This window comes from Prunus avium, chromosome 5 (genome assembly GCF_965620075.1).
Source record: "Prunus avium chromosome 5, drPruAviu1.hap1.1, whole genome shotgun sequence".
NCBI classification, from domain to species: domain Eukaryota; kingdom Viridiplantae; phylum Streptophyta; class Magnoliopsida; order Rosales; family Rosaceae; genus Prunus; species Prunus avium.
In genome coordinates, this window is record NC_142288.1 from 13,944,503 (window position 1) to 13,960,368 (window position 15,866).

General features: G+C 35.9%; 1 protein-coding gene across 6 annotated transcripts; it reads right to left on the reverse strand.

The window, feature by feature from the left end:
• Nucleotides 1-9,018: 9,018 nt before the first annotated feature.
• LOC110768170 (uncharacterized) lies at nucleotides 9,019-13,367 on the reverse strand. 6 transcript variants are annotated; one of them, XR_015835988.1, is made up of 4 exons: nucleotides 13,210-13,367; nucleotides 11,858-12,798; nucleotides 10,832-10,965; nucleotides 9,019-9,298 (listed from the first exon to the last, which is right to left on the reverse strand). XR_015835988.1 is itself a non-coding variant. In XM_088253517.1 (3 exons), the coding sequence occupies exon 2, from the start codon at nucleotides 12,787-12,789 to the stop codon at nucleotides 11,884-11,886; it is 906 nt and encodes a 301-aa protein (XP_088109643.1). In that variant the 5' UTR covers nucleotides 12,790-12,798; nucleotides 13,210-13,367; the 3' UTR covers nucleotides 9,019-9,298; nucleotides 11,858-11,883. The 6 variants fall into 6 exon arrangements, 2 of the variants coding, with proteins under 2 accessions (XP_088109643.1, XP_088109642.1); XR_015835989.1 differs by having other exon boundaries at nucleotides 10,832-10,989; XR_015835990.1 differs by having other exon boundaries at nucleotides 9,019-9,246; nucleotides 10,832-10,997.
• Nucleotides 13,368-15,866: the final 2,499 nt, after the last annotated feature.

Sequence of the window (15,866 nt, forward strand, 5' to 3'; positions counted from 1 at the left end):
AGCGGCGTTAACTCATATTGCATACAATGATACAAACTCATTTTTAAAGCCTTATGGCGCATGTTTACTAACTGGAATAGGAACGGAAAGAATAGGAATCACCTCCATCCAAAGTCATTTTTCTTCTTATTCCAGACAGTTATGTAGTAAACACTTTAATGGGAATGTCTTGAAGTGATTCGTGCTCACTTTGATTCATGTTCACTCCGATTTATATTCACTTTGATTCCAAATTAGTAAACATGCCATTAAATCTAGACTGAATATATTCAATTTTCGTACTAGAGCTAGAATAGATATTTGTCAACTGTAAGATCGCATGTCATATGAATTTGTACCATAGATGGACTCTTTAACCTTAGGGTTAATTACTCAAATGGTCCCCAAACTTGTACGCGATTTACATTTTGGAGCCTCAATTAAATTATTCGTTCAAATGGTCCATCAACTCTATATTATTCGCTCCAATGGTCCTACCGTTACATTCTGTCAATATTTCCGTTAAATATGAGGGCAAATTGGTCATTATTTACCCTAAAATTTGGTTAAATCTAACAGAAAATCAGACGGTAGGACCAATGGAGCGATTAATATAGAGTTAATGGACCATTTGAACGAATAATTTAATTGAGGCCCCAAAATGTAAATCGCGTACAAGTTTAGGGACCATTGGAGTAATTTACCTTATTCATTTTTACATATATAAATTGAAGTTTACTTTGGTTTTATTATCTTCATTGGAACATATATATTATGAGCTACAACCCTCTCCATCCCAACTAATCTATCTTCATTCATGCAAAAGGGGTTAATTTCATATTTAACTTGTGAATGGCAACCATAGACAAATAACTCACGTGTTTCACTAGTAGCCTATAATTCTTTAGAAGCATCAGCAGCGTCCATGACCTGTATGACAATATTAATGATCCCTTCATATCAAGTTTGGCATCTCTTAAAGGTAATAAAGTAAAAACAAAATTAATTTTAAGTATAATTAATTTCGATTTTATATGATAATCAATGAGCATTAAGCTCGTTAATATTTCAGGGCAATGTTATCAATTTGAGCCAGCAAGTCCGGGACTTCGAGGAGGAGACATTGCCAGAGCTAGAAGCTGAGCTGGGGTGCAAAAGCTCTGAATCACTTCCAAGCTGCTTGTTTGTTGTCGGAGTTGGTGGGAACGATTACATGTTCAACTACTTCGCCAGGAAATCCTACCTCCAATTTGGCCTTGAAGCCTTCACTAGAAGTCTCATTGCCTCTCTGGCTCAAAAACTCCAGGTGCATTTTGATATATAATATATAACAAGAATTCTCCAACTTGCTACAAATGGTTGGATTTTTATGTTTTTATTTTTATTTTTATTAAGATTCAAAGCTAGTTGTTTATTATTAAGTAATTATGTTATGTTGGTTTTTTTTTTTTTCTCAAAAAGGGGTTGGTTCCGATGAGTTTCGAACCTTAATCTTAGGCCAAATATACTTTTCCACACCCATGAGTTTAAAGTGAATAGTCATAGTCCCTTACTAAAAGGTCAAGTAAAAGTCATGTCTTTTGTATATATTTCTCAGAAAAATGGAGTATACGTTCGATTGAGTTCCCTTACCCTCATGTCCAATCATCTTTCATCTATATTCCTACTATCTCTCCTCTCTTCCTCTCTACAATTAATGGGTAATCTAATACACACTTCTAAGCATATCGTATGCTGTGATCGTGCTTAAGGAATCATACATCGTGTGAGTTTCAAGAGTTGTACATTGGAGTTGTAGTACGGTAGCTATAACTTGCACGTAGCGAGGCGTCTACAACTACTTTAAGACAGTGTCACAACGATTACGATTCCTCTCTCGATCATGTTTGACTGAGCCCTTTTTTATATTTCTGGGCCAAGTTTTGACACACAATATTTTAAATCATGATCCGCTTTATTGTTGCAGAAACTGTATAGTTTGGGAGGTCGAAAATTTGTGGTAATGTCAATAAATCCACTAGGCTACAGTCCCGCGCTTAACAGACCAAATTTTATAGGCAGCCCTCAAGCTCTGAGCCAAGCAGCTCAGATGTACAACGTTCGGCTGAAGATACTGCTAGATGCTCTCAAAAGAAGCATGCCTGACTTCAATTTTGCTTTGGTCAACACATATAATATTATGACTAATATCATCCAGAATCCGGCTTCCACTGGTAATTATGAAAATAATCTTTTATTCATGTGTTCTATAAGGGCAAATAGTAATTTTTCATACTTTTTAAATGCAAAATAGTATGACTTCATATCAGATATTTGAATAACGAAGTATTACATTGTTCCTATAGCATTAAACATTTCGTGCTGCTCAGAAAATTCGTTTATTCAAATTTGGAATTATAGATATCAAAAGAGAAGTGCTAGTTACCTTCCCTTTTTGCTTTTCTCTTTTTACCTTCCCTGTTCATTTTGTGCCATATGGAGGAAAGTAGCTAGTATTTCTGAACGACCTAACATGTGTACTAGAACATCATTTGGGGAAGAAATTTTGTAACCTAGAATTGCCTGTGTCCAACCCATTTCGTTTCGTTATTTCTTACCAAGTAGTGACTTATTTTTGTTGCATTTATTACAGGCTTTGAAGACACAAGCAACCCTTGTTGCAAAGTGATCTCCCAGATTCAAGGTTCTTTCCTTTTATCTTTTGATAGCTTGCTATCATGTCGTTCTTACGTATATTTGTATTATTTGTGTACAGTTGTAATTGTAGACATAAATTTGGTGTTTGCCACCCCATTCCATCAAAACCTTCAGTGGAAGTGGTCGTGCGACCAACTTTAAAGTCTTAATTTTTTTCAAAATACAGCCTATAATTCACGTAGATAAAATAAAACTCACTTCTTCGTAAATAGAAAGTAGACGACCTTCTTAAGGAAAAGATAGGAGATTTTTTTATTGTTTATTGGGCGGATGAGCTATATTTTGATTACTAATTTGAAGCTTGTTAGGTGATGATACGAAATCAATTTTAATGAAAATTATGATGGAATGCAATGACAATATGACCAAATTGATGTATGGACCAAAATTGTAAGGACCGCATTTATTAATTTGAAAGTTCGAGCACTAAAATACTGAGCACTTTTTAAAAAGTTTAGGAACCATTTACCATTTGCCGTAATTTTGTGCAATTAATTAAAAAAAAATTTAAATAAAAAGTGGTTGTTCAAAGAATTAAAAATTAAAATAAAATAGAATAAACCTTCAAACGATTTTCAATTCATAACCCTCTACTAGATCAGGTTGAAGTACTATACTGCACATAAAAATTACCCAAAAAGCGGGTTTATGTAAAATTGAGCTTTACTTAAGGAGTTTTCAGTAATTGTCTATTGTTTTAAATTGTGATTTATGTATGAAAAACAAATACTGTATGTTTTTGTCTGAATTCATGAAACACTTTGGTTTTTTTTTTTTTTTTTTTTTGGTTTTGTTTGGGTGCAGGTGTAAATGAAGTACTATGCGGAAGAGGCGGGGAAACAAGTGCGAACAGGACGAGAAAAGTGTTCTTTGATGGGCTGCATCCAACAGAAGCTTTACATTTTCAAATAGCAAGCAAGGCCTATGCTTCCACTCTTGAATTTGATGTTTATCCAATTAATGTCAAACAACTAGCTCAACTTTGATTAGGTTTTCATTTCCATATTTGTCCACTACTTAGATTGAAATTGGACCTTCCAATTTGACACATTTTTCTTTTATTTATGCTATTAATCGTATATGTATTTGGTTGATATCAAAATATCCATAGAGCCTGCCAAAAAGAGAATAAAGGCCTCAAAGTACATGGGGGAGGTAGTGATACCTATGTTAATCTATGTACCCATTGAAAAACATCATCTAAAATTTTTCTAGGGTTGGGAATTGAAAACATGAAACCGCTCAATTGATAGAATCAGACCGAACTACTATAAATCGGTCTAGCACCGAACCGACTTGTGAATCGCCAAAGATTGAAAAAATTGTGTGCCAAGAGGGAGTCAAACCCCCTATCTCTTGGTTTGCAATGAAGTCCTCATACAACTAGAGTAATTAGATTTTTTTGTAAAATATAGGTATATATTGAGGTTATTTAATAACTTCATAGAAGAACTAAAAGACATTATAAATATGTTACGGTTTCAACCCCACCACTCTCTTTTTTCTCTCCAGTCACCACATGTCTTTTTTTTTTTTTTTCTTTTTTTCTTTTTTGCGAAAGAGGAATTCATTAACAACAATTAAGAGGATATAACAGTATCATTTTGTATAACTGGTCCTAACAAAAGGGCAACCTCTTCAATTCAAGTTGCAATAAAATTACAATTAAGTGCATACTTTGCTAGTAGATGAGCTACTTGATTGCACCCCCTAGACTAAACGAAACAGTAACATCATCAAACTGTTGCATACTCATCTTAACATGATCAATGAGATGCCCATCTCATGCCAATGACTCTTCCTCATTAGAGTCTCCACATCTCTTATTCTCTTCTCTTCTTTTTTTTTTGTTTTTTTTGTTTTTTTCTCCAGCCATGTTTAGAGACCTAGTTTTTTGCCCATGAGCCTGAAAAGAATGAGCCTTCAAAAATAATGACAGCTAGAGAGAGAGGATTTCTTTGGGCCTAAGGAAGGGCTTTCAGGCCCACATAAGTGGCCTAGGTGAATAGAAGAGACCGAACTCCTCAAGACACAAAAGGTTTGCCTCATAGAGACACTAAACTGAGAAGATTGCTTACTCAGTCAGTGCTTGCATTTCAAAAGGAAGTAGTCAACCAACAATTAGACTGAATAATTATTTGCCCCAACCGACGAAGCAAACAAGCAATGGTCAAAGGCTTACTTGCCTCACCGAGAGAGCAAGAGGCCGACCAAGATTCACCTTTTTCACCGCCCAAGTTGTCAGAATGAGGCCGATATTCTCCTTTTCCACCGCCCATCTTGACCATTCACAAGCGAAAGCATATGGAGGAAGCCATAGAGCTTATTGGACGCATGTCAGAGCCACAGCTAGGATTATCGACTCAGCCAGATAAAAATACAAAGTCTATAAATAGAAGCAAAACTGAAGAAGGATCGAGCACCAATCAAACAAACCAAGCCCAACGACTGCTCAAATGCACCCTTTTATCTTTTTTATGAGGTAATTTCTAGTTTTCAAAATGTTTTCATTAGAATTTAGGGTAACTCTTGTTAGAAAGAACTCAGAAACCGTTCTGAGTTCATGGGCAATCCCCACTTCGATCGTTTCTATGTCGGCCAATCGTTTCTATTTCAGCCACAATCGTTCAGTAAGAAGTCAAGATCAACATCGCATCTATCATCCATTTCTCTCCCTTTCTCTCCCTCTGAAAATACTTGTAGGATGTCTATATGTGCCTAGAGGGTGTTAATAGGCTAATTTAATATTATAATCAATAAACTTCGGTAGCAGGATTGATATGGCTTATCAATCCTGAAATGTGCTAGGCATAAAATAAAAGAACACGCAGAGAATTATTTAACGTGGTAAAACCCCACCTCTAGGGAAAATCCACGGGACTCCTTAGTCCAACACAAATCCACTATAAAATGATGATTACAAGAAGTACTCACACACTTATCCTAGACACATTCTAGATAATGTTTACCGACTTCTTTGTAACTCAACTTCTGTCACGGGATGATCTTCAACACTCCTTATATTGAACGCAATACTGGTCATGATTGCTTCAAGCTCGCCGGAGGAAAACCGACACCACGGTCTTGGTGCTCTCAACCATATTAGTCACCGACAAATGAATGCAATATGAATGAACAAAAGATTCAATAAGTCACCCAGCAACAAAGGAGCACTTGATGACTTATTGAAGAAAATAATCACAGCAGCTTTTTTTCCACCAACAGATTCAATATGCTCTCAAAGATAATACATGAAAAGCCTACCATGAAAAGAAACAACAATTGGTTTTATTCCATGCAGGGTTTCTCTCACTAGAGAGAAACCCACGTGACCACACTTCCTATGCAACAATGATACTCAAAACCAATTCAACTAAGACTCCTAAACATCATGCCAAGAGGTCTCTTCCTTGAGACTCCAAAACAGCCGCCAACAAATATCCAATTATCAATATAAATTCTAATTCCATTTACATGCTATGTGATGACGCCAACTAATGCAAGATGTGAAGAAACCTAATGACTTTCCACTACGGCCAATCAAGTAGGAAATAATATCAAGAGATAAAATCTAATCCTATTAAAAATAGGATTAACATAAAAATACTTGTGTTAAAACAATTCCAACTAGGAATCCTATAATGAATGCATGATTATGTCATGATTACCTGTTATCAAGTTTCTCATATGGTCAAGTCATGCCTCGGAAGAATGCGGTTGAATAAGTTGTGCCAAAACGTCCAGTAACAATTCTTCACACACTAATTTTCGACCTATGCTAGAGTCTAGGAAATGACAATACAATTTTCATACTAACACCCTCCCAGTCAAACCCAGCCACAGAGGATGGTTGAGGCAATTAAGCTAAACAGTCTAATCCACAAATTGAAAAGATCTAAGAGTGAGAGATGAGTCACACATATCGAGAGTGAGAATATCTGAGATAATGAGAGCACATATCGACATGATCTGTTCCACTGATAATTGATAAACCAACAGCAGTACGATACCGTTTCCAATTTGGTCCCTTCCAATGGTCATTGGGCAATAGACGTTATCATCCATTTAGTTTGGTTACTGAACCGAGCCCAGTCCGGCCTTGTTGCCACGCAACCTCACTAACTTCTCCTCTCTTTGTTGTTAAGATTTCAGACGGACAGACCCTTGGCCCACTATTAGCAACAACTTAACCACATGTTTAGCATGTGTGGGGTTTTATACAAAAGGTCTCAATGTTATTAAGAGTGGAACCATTTATTATATGAGACTTTCTATTTTGTTAAGTTCCCGTTGTGGAACTCTGTGTATTCTTCAACACTCCTCACGTAGAACCACTTTTTAGTGGGCCACACATGCAACCAATTCCACATTTGTCACCTTTTTTATTTTTAATTTAGGGTTTGGTTGATTTTGGTTCAATTTGGGTTTTTTGTTTGATGTGGGTTTAACCGTGCAAAATCAACATGCCCACTCTGATACCATGTTAAGATTTCAGAGGAACGTACCCTTGGCCCACTACTAGCAACATCAATATTAACCCCCAACTTAACCACCTATTTAGCAGACGTGAGGTTTTATACAAAAGGCTTTGATGTTATTAGGAGTGGAACCATTTATTATATGAGACTTTCTATTTTATGAAGTTTTCGATGGGGAACTCTGTGTATTCTTTAATATTTGTTTCTCGCTGCAACTCATCAAATCTCACTCAGAGAGAGAGAGAGAGAGAGAGAGAGAGTGAGAGACTTCGCGATTTGAGGGGGACATTGAAATATTTGTGGGGAAGTGAAAATAGTGTGACGTTGACCTAGGTAAAATGCAAGGAAAGGCATCACTGCTTAAAATCTCTAAAAAGAGAAAAAACAAAACAACACAAAACAAATTAGTTTTTGTTGTTAAGACTGCGATGCTAAATCATGCATCGCCAAGTATTGCTGATGATGTCTTTTTATCATTTAGGTTCTATTATTTTTATTTTGCTTATGCCTATGTGGTGTTGCCTAAAGCAAAATTTGATATAGTTGGTTTCAATAAGATGTATTGATGAGTTTATCCTCAAGGTACTTTATTATTATAATTATACTATTAATTGGCTAAGCTTGGTTCTGATACCAAATTTGAGTCGGGGCTCTATCATATAGTCAAATGGTCACTATAGAGACTAGATATCAAGCTTTGAACATCAAACTTGAACATAATTTTGCGTAAAGACCAACAAACAAGGTCATATGTAAAGAACTGAAAGGTTCAATGGTTGATATCGAATTATTTCAATGGGAAGTGCTTAACCAGAACAAAGTGATTAATTCAGTAAATAATAATACAACTATAATTTTGTTTCCTTGTTTTGAACTAGAAGTCTGCTCGAGGAAATAGAAATTTAAATAAAAAAAAGTGAAAGAAAGCTTAAAATATGTTACGTATTGCCTGGAACTTGGAACGTAAAAGCAAATAGTGTTTTATTGAAAGCTAGAGAGCACCGAAAGTTTGATCTTCTTTACAAATTGCATGCTTTCTATATATTTATAGACTATTTATTTACCCAAAACCTACCTATACGATACGACACGCACCTTGATAAAATGATACCAGTTGTTTTGAATAAGTCAACTCCAGAAGATTCGACCAAAAAAAACATCAACTCTATTACTTCAATTTTCTACAAGTCAAAAATTTTACTGAAAGGAGAAAAATAGAGAGCGAAATTGTTTGTACCCAAAAGGATATAAATGTCCAAGAAACGGAGGAGAGGAATAGAAGAATGTCAGGTCCACTGTTCAACAGTTCAATTATGATCCTCTGTCTCCTAATTTTCCAATCCCATCCCTGTTCCCTACTTATGTTTGTGACATCTGTCTTTCTATTTAATCAATCCTAACGCCGCTAACCCATCCAAATATTTTTATAGGAGATTTTAACAATGTTGCCTCACCTATAGACCTTGTTCCACTTTGCCCTTTGAACTTTCTTTGGTTTTGAGACCCTCAGTCTCAAAACGTGTCATATGCCCCATTTCGTCAAGTTTTTTAATTCCTTAGTGAAATTCAGCGTAATTTATATCAATGATCAAGTTAAGATTTGATTTGACAAACTTAAACCCTAATTAACTCGATCACTTGTTCGCTTCAATCATATTTTGAATGGACTAAAAAATGAAGAAGTGAAAATGGGGTCTAAAGGGAAAAATGAGTTGACTCAATTAGGGTTTAAGTTGGTTAAATTAAATCCTTACTTGAAGTGACAAAAATGCCTATGAATTTTACGAAGCAGTTAACAAATTTGACAAAATGGGGTATTTGTGAAAGATTATGGGGCTAAAAACCAAATTGAAAGTTCAAAAAGTAAAGTAAAACAATGTCTATAATTTAGGGTGATTGCTAAAAAAAGAATTCTTTTAATAAAATCGAAATGAAAAATACAATCAGGACCTATTAACAGCGTTTATATTCTGCCATATGTAGAGACTCAACGCAGCAGATCTGAGCTCCAGTCAGTCAAGGCCGTGAATGACCCCCTACCCTCCCTCCCATTTGCCAGTCAAAGTCTTCCTTCCATCCGGTCAAAGTCTTCCTGCCATATGTAGAGACTCAAAACAGCATATATTGTTCAAACATCTCAGTACCTGAAAATAAATCTCAAACATCTCAATACGCGAAAATAAAGCTCAAACATCTCAGTACCCGAAAATAAGGCTCAAACATCTTATTACCCGAAAATAAAGCTCAAACATCAAACAAGATAAACAAGCAATGAAGAACTGGAACCAAAGATGTCTTTAAACAAATTTTGAAATGATCTTATACATAATACTAGTGAAAACAAACCTAGATCGCAAACTAACCCAACAACGAGGAAAAGAGAGCAAGATATGTTTAAGGCACAAAAGATATAGTAAAAAGAAAAGAAGATAGGGTAAACACAGAAAATCATACCACAAAGACAATATCATGCTCAATTAGAAGACTTACAATGACAATCAGAAAATCAGAACCCAAAGAGTTGACAGCAGTAGTTAAGAAAAGAAAATTCTATTAAAAGCTAAAGAAAAAGAAGCTCTTAAAATGCCTCACTTGCTTCTGTCACCTGAAAAAGGGCCCAGGACATATACTGAACATAATTGATTAACACAACGCTAATACCAGAACAATCTACACACAACCCAAAAGTCCATACATTTTCAAAAATAAGCTTAATGTACACGTTTTTAAACTGCAGAAGGGTAAAACAAGTCAAATCTATGGTGTGCCAAGCCAAGCTTACTAGTTATTTTACTCTGATACACATTACAGTTAGAAACTATAGAGCAGGGATAGTATAATTAGAGACCAAACAGTAACAGAAACTACGTATGCTCCCCATTAGAAACTCTGCCCCACTGCAGGCTTAGGCACATCAGAAAGTACCATGTTTTTTTTGTAAATGATGAGAACCAAGGATCCTGTTTAACATGTCCAAATAAAAATGGTTTCCTATTTTTATTATTTGGAGTGCCCTCATCAGCTCTGGCAATTGTTTAAAACGTGGCACTTCTAAGGTTTCTGTTTATTTGATTTTTAGTAATTGATAAAAGAAAATTTGAGCGGACTTAATTTGTGCTCATGTACATTGATAGAAAACGTTTGAAAAGGTGAAATATTACAATACCAAATGAACTCTAACCAGAGTTGTATACAATTTTATTTACCAGATACGGCAACTTAAATAAAAAAAAAATCACTACTGCTTGCTGGGCATTCTAATCTTATATATAATGCTCAAACTACCTCAAGATCTCATAATGCAGATAGTATACTTTAAAACTTACTTCCAACCTTTCTTCTTCATCAACCCAAGTTCTCAGTGAAAATCATACTAGTATGAAACAAACCTAAATTTTATTTACCATTGATTTCCTAAATAAGGCTCAAAACATCAGATAAGACGAAACCAAAGAACACAAATTGGTAGCATAGATTTCCTAAACAGTAGCAGCTCTATAAATTGTTGCATGAAATGTCATTGATCTTTAAAAAATAACCATAGTGACAGCAACATAAATGAGACCCCAGAAAAAGAAACAAAAAAGGAGGGAGAAATCTATGCCACAAAAGAAAAAACAAAGAAAATACTGATTGGGTTATTTCTTAAATATGGAGGAGAAATGAAGATGGTGTACCTGATTATCAGAGTCACTGAAGCAAATGCCACTGCAGGGTTTAAAAGAAGGGGGGCACACTCCATAGTTTTCCTTCATATTATGGCATTATTGACGTGAAGAGACAGTACAAGAGGTAAAAAAATTGGGGGAACCTGACCAGCCAACAACCTTTGCAACTGAACATCTTTGACAAGAAATCCTTATTAAATCAAAACCAACATAAAGATGCAGAAACATTCTTTTACAAGGAATAATTTGTTGCTCAAGATGCTAAATATTCTGGCTTGCATCATTATCATTCTTTATTAAACCAAAAAGAAGAAAGAAAAACTAGCACAATGATAAACTCAGAAAGCAATGTACTCGGAACAAAGAAAAAAAAAATTTATGAACAAGCACATACTTTGCTAATATTTCCAAGATATCTGGATGTCTAGGATTGCATCAAGAGAGACACCTATATCCACATTGGAAACCTCATCTATAACAAATTAGAAAGTAAAACTTAAGAGAGATTCCCTAATAATAGCAAGATTCTAAGTTATCTATAACAAATTAGAAAATCCTGTTGAGGTGGCTCTCAATGAAAGCATCAATTTGTGGGATATGATTCCACAAACACTTTGAGATGTCTCATTTAAAAGAATGCAACTGAGGCCTTTGCACACCAACCTTCTCAACGGTTCCTATTGATCTCAAAATGTGAATCTAAGCCAATAGGTCCTTTGTATCTTCACAGCATTATAAAAGAAAACATGTAGTAGAAAGGCTAACAAAACTTGTCATAATCAACTGATAATTATAGCTCCTTGAAATTAAATCCAAAGTGACAAATATAACTTGTTTCATCATCAAGGACAACTATTACTCAATCCACCATCTAAATACCTTACAAACACTTACTTAACAAAGCCTACCAATAACCAAAGAGAATTCAACCTATGCCAGAACATTTATACATCAAAAATCCATCTTAAACATCAATTTGATAAGAACAAACAACTTCTTATCAGTCAATGAGTCAAATTAAACACAGTAACATACTCTTTCTCTTTCTTGGTGTCTGCATTCTAGCGCTGAATGTTAAGCATCTGCTTAGCCTCGGTCTGCTCCTCCAACAATCCATCACTAGTATACTTGCTCAGCAGCTCCTTCTTCTTCTTCTCCAGCACCATCTTCTCAATCTCCTTATCGTCCGGCAACGGCACGTGCACCACAAACTCTTTCTCCCTCTCACTCCTCTCTTGTAATTCCCTTTCTCTCTGCCTCTCCTCCTCAACCACCTCTTCTTCCTCTTCAAACAAAACCTCCTTCGCCTTCGCCACCGACACCACCTCCCCACTCTTCACCGCCCTCCTTGCCTCTTTCCTTATCTCCTCCATCCGTTTCCACTCCGCCACGGCCTCCGCTCTCATTTTCTCCTCCGCCGGAGCCTCAACCTTCTCTAGAACCCCATCCTCATCGTCCCTATACCCATAATAGCTCGCATCAATCCTTTTGTATATATCGTACCTCGTCCTCCGCTTTCTCAGCTCCGGTGGCTTCTCAAAAAGCTCTCTGACTCCCGGCAACTTCTTCGCGGCGCCGAAATACCGATACCCAGGGCCTCGGCCGCTAGGGTTTGGGACGTCGATGATGTTACCATCGAGGTCCGTCATCTTAGGGGCGTGTTTCGCGTAGTTAGGGCCTCCGAGCTCAACAATTCGTCGTTCCCAGTGAACCTTCTCCCGTATGAGCTTGTTGATCTCGTCGTTGAGGTCGCGGAGACGGTGCTCGCCGAGCCCTTCGTTTTGGATCTCGGCGACTTTTCGCCCAATCTCTCCCATGATTTGCTGCCGCCATTTGGAGGCCTCAGCAAGGTCCCGGCATTCGGAGGCCAGGTATGGACGTCGCTCTTTTGGCTTCTTCTTCTCTTCGGCTTTGAGTGTGATGAATCGATTGAGCATCGACTGCGCTTTCTCTTCGTTACGAGCCATTGCGATTTGCTGCGAATTATTCAAACAAGCGTTGGGGAATCCATTAAACCCTAATTGAATGCAAATTTACTTCTAAACAAATAAAGAAAGTAGAAGAAAAAATTAAAACGCTTAATCATATTCCTAGTACGTGATAGTTTTTCCAGAACAAGACATGACATATTCAATGAATAAAAATCAAAATAAACAGAAAATCAAAAAACTGTTTGACTCCACCAACAAAAACAGAAAATAAAAAAACAAAAATAAAAAATAAATCTGCAAACAACAATCGGTAGCTCCTCCAGCATTGATTTTTCGCAAGGAAGGAGTGGGTAAACAGATGCACACACAATCAAAACCTAAATACCCAAACAGATGCAAAACACTAGTCACAGAATCGAAGATGAGCTGAGAGAGAGAGAGAGAGACGAACAGTACCTGAGAGACAGACAGAGACAGAGAGCAATACAAGATTGAGCTGGCGGCTGAGGGTGGCCGCGATTTTGGTGTGATGGCTCAGAGTCTGGTGTCGTTTATTTTTTCTTTTTGTTGTTTGGACGTCTGGTGTCTTATTTCTGCAGCGGCTGACGAATGGACAAGGAAGTTGAACCCATCAGCTGGCTCTAGTACAGACCAGGCCCGACCCATAGCTTGTGCAGGCTGGGCGATGGCACAAGGCCTCCAACTATTTGGGGCCTCCAAATGTTTTTATTTTTTTTCAGCCCACTTCAACAAAAAAATCCAGAGTTTATTTTGAAGGGGGCTTCTCCAATGCGAACTCTAAGATGTGAACTCGTTGCGAACTTTTGTTTTTAACCGTTGGAAGAAGAGCGAAAATAAAGAAAATAAAGCCACACAAGCCATCCAACGGTTAAAAACAAAAGTTCGCAACGAGTTCGTATCTTAGAGTTCGCATTGGAGAAGGCCCCTTATTTTGAAAGTGGCTTTTGGACAAAAGAAAATAAGCCTCCTTGTTTTCAATTTTCTAACCCAATCTTATACTTAAATATTTTTTTCCCTATTTGTTTTTACTTCTGATTTTATTTGTTGGGTTAGCTCTTTGTTTTTAACGTGTTTTCCTCTCTCTCTCTCTCTCTCTCTCTCTCTCTCTCTCTCTCTCTCTCTCTCTCTCTCTCTCTCTCTCTCTCTCTCTCTCTTATCTAAGGCATGATTGCAAGACCTAGAAAAATCAAGTGAATCCTTAATTTTTAACTTTTTTACCTAATGTCGATGAGTTTTGTACTTTAAATTCTGATTTTTAGATTTAACCCTTAAGCTTTTCCCTTAAAAATCCACCTTCAATGAGAAAATAATGTTGCTTTGATCATAAATTTGTCAACAACATTTTTGTTCTATGAGAAAATCAGGGCCTCAACATCACTCTCTAGACAGGGCCTCCAAAATCAATGCACCTGCCCTGATACAAAAGACCTTTGCTTCCATGGTCGGCAATTTCTAGGCATGAATTTTTCAATATTTTTTAATTTGTATTTATACTTCAAATCATGCGAGAATGGTATTTGCATATGGTTATTTTTTGAAATTGTTAATCATGAACTTATGAAACTTGTTTGCCACATATTTGCAGATTGCAGCTTTCGTTTATTGTATCATTAAATCAGATCTGCCTCTTTTTTAGGGTTAAATGTTAAAATGGTCCATCTGTTTTACTGTATTGGCCAATTTGGTCCATGTGTTTTCAATCTGGCAAATTTAGTTCGTGTGTTTAGACACGTTAGTCAATGTGGTCAATTCCGTTAAATTTCCCATATAAAAATTTAAAAGCTATTAAATATTAATTAAAAATTTAAAAGCTATTCAAATTCAATTTAAAAATAAATAAATAGATATACCACATGATGTGGCATGTCCATATCATATGCCATATCAATTAAATGAATAAAGTGTATTTTAATAAATAAAATTAGAAAAATAAAAACTAGTATTTTACATGATGTTGTATGTACACATCAACTGCCACATCATATGATATAAAATGTGATAAGACTAGTATTATTCAAATAAATAAGAACTAAAAAAACAAAAACAAAACACGGCACCACAATTCTCTCTTCTCTCTCCCCAACCACAACCCACACCTCCCACCCCCCACCCCCCAACCCACCATCTCTCCCTATTCAGCCGTCATCACCCTCCCCCTTCTTGCAGTTGTCATCCAATTCCCATTTGCCCACTCGCTGAGCAACCCTCCCCTCCCAACGAGTTTTTATCAATAATAGCCAAAATTTAATTCCTAAATTCATAAATGTCAATTTTTATAAAAACTTTCAAATATAGTCAAAAATCCACATAAATAGATGAAAATGCCCTCAAAATTTAAATAACTTAAAAACATAGTTCATCTCCATGAGGACCAAATGTTCACACCATATTAGTTTTTATTCGATGTATCTACTTCCCTTGCTGAGCAACCCTCCCCTCCCAACTAGCCATTTTTGTTTTGTTTTTCTAATGTTTTTTTTTATATATAAATACGAAACAACATCTGCCACCAATATTATTTCAATTATCCAATTTTTCCTACTAAATTATATAAGCAACCTGTAATCAGTAGTACCACAACTAAATTCTTTTGAACAGAGTGCAAAACTAAATGAACAGAATTTCAAAAACAACTATGGATTAGTGAAGCACCACTCATCCATTTGACCATTATCTTCATGTGTGTTTTGCTGTTATAAATTCAGCATCTTCCTTCCCCTCACAATGCAATCGCTCCTCTTCCTCACTGCTTCTTTCATTAATGTTATATTTTAATGAAGTTTCAATATTTTTAAGTTAATTTAATTTTTTATATATTAATTTTAGAAAGGCTTGTAGGTTTTTTTAAGAAAAAAAAAGTTTAAAATGCTTATTTAACAGTAAATTTAATGGAATGGATTACATTGGCTAAAGATTCTAAACATAAGGACTAAATTGGCCAAATTAAAAACACTAAATTGGCAAACACTGTAGAACATAGAGACCATTTTGACATTTAAACCATTTTTTTAATATCATCTTTGATCTGTCAAAGATCTTTTTTTTTTTTTTTTTTTTTTTTTTTTTTTTCTGGGGTTGTGAGCAGCCATTGT

Excerpts from the sequence above, each read along its gene's own strand:
- LOC110768170 (XM_088253517.1), bottom strand. The coding sequence starts at position 12,789 with ATGGCTCGTAACGAAGAGAAAGCGCAGTCGATGCTCAATCGATTCATC.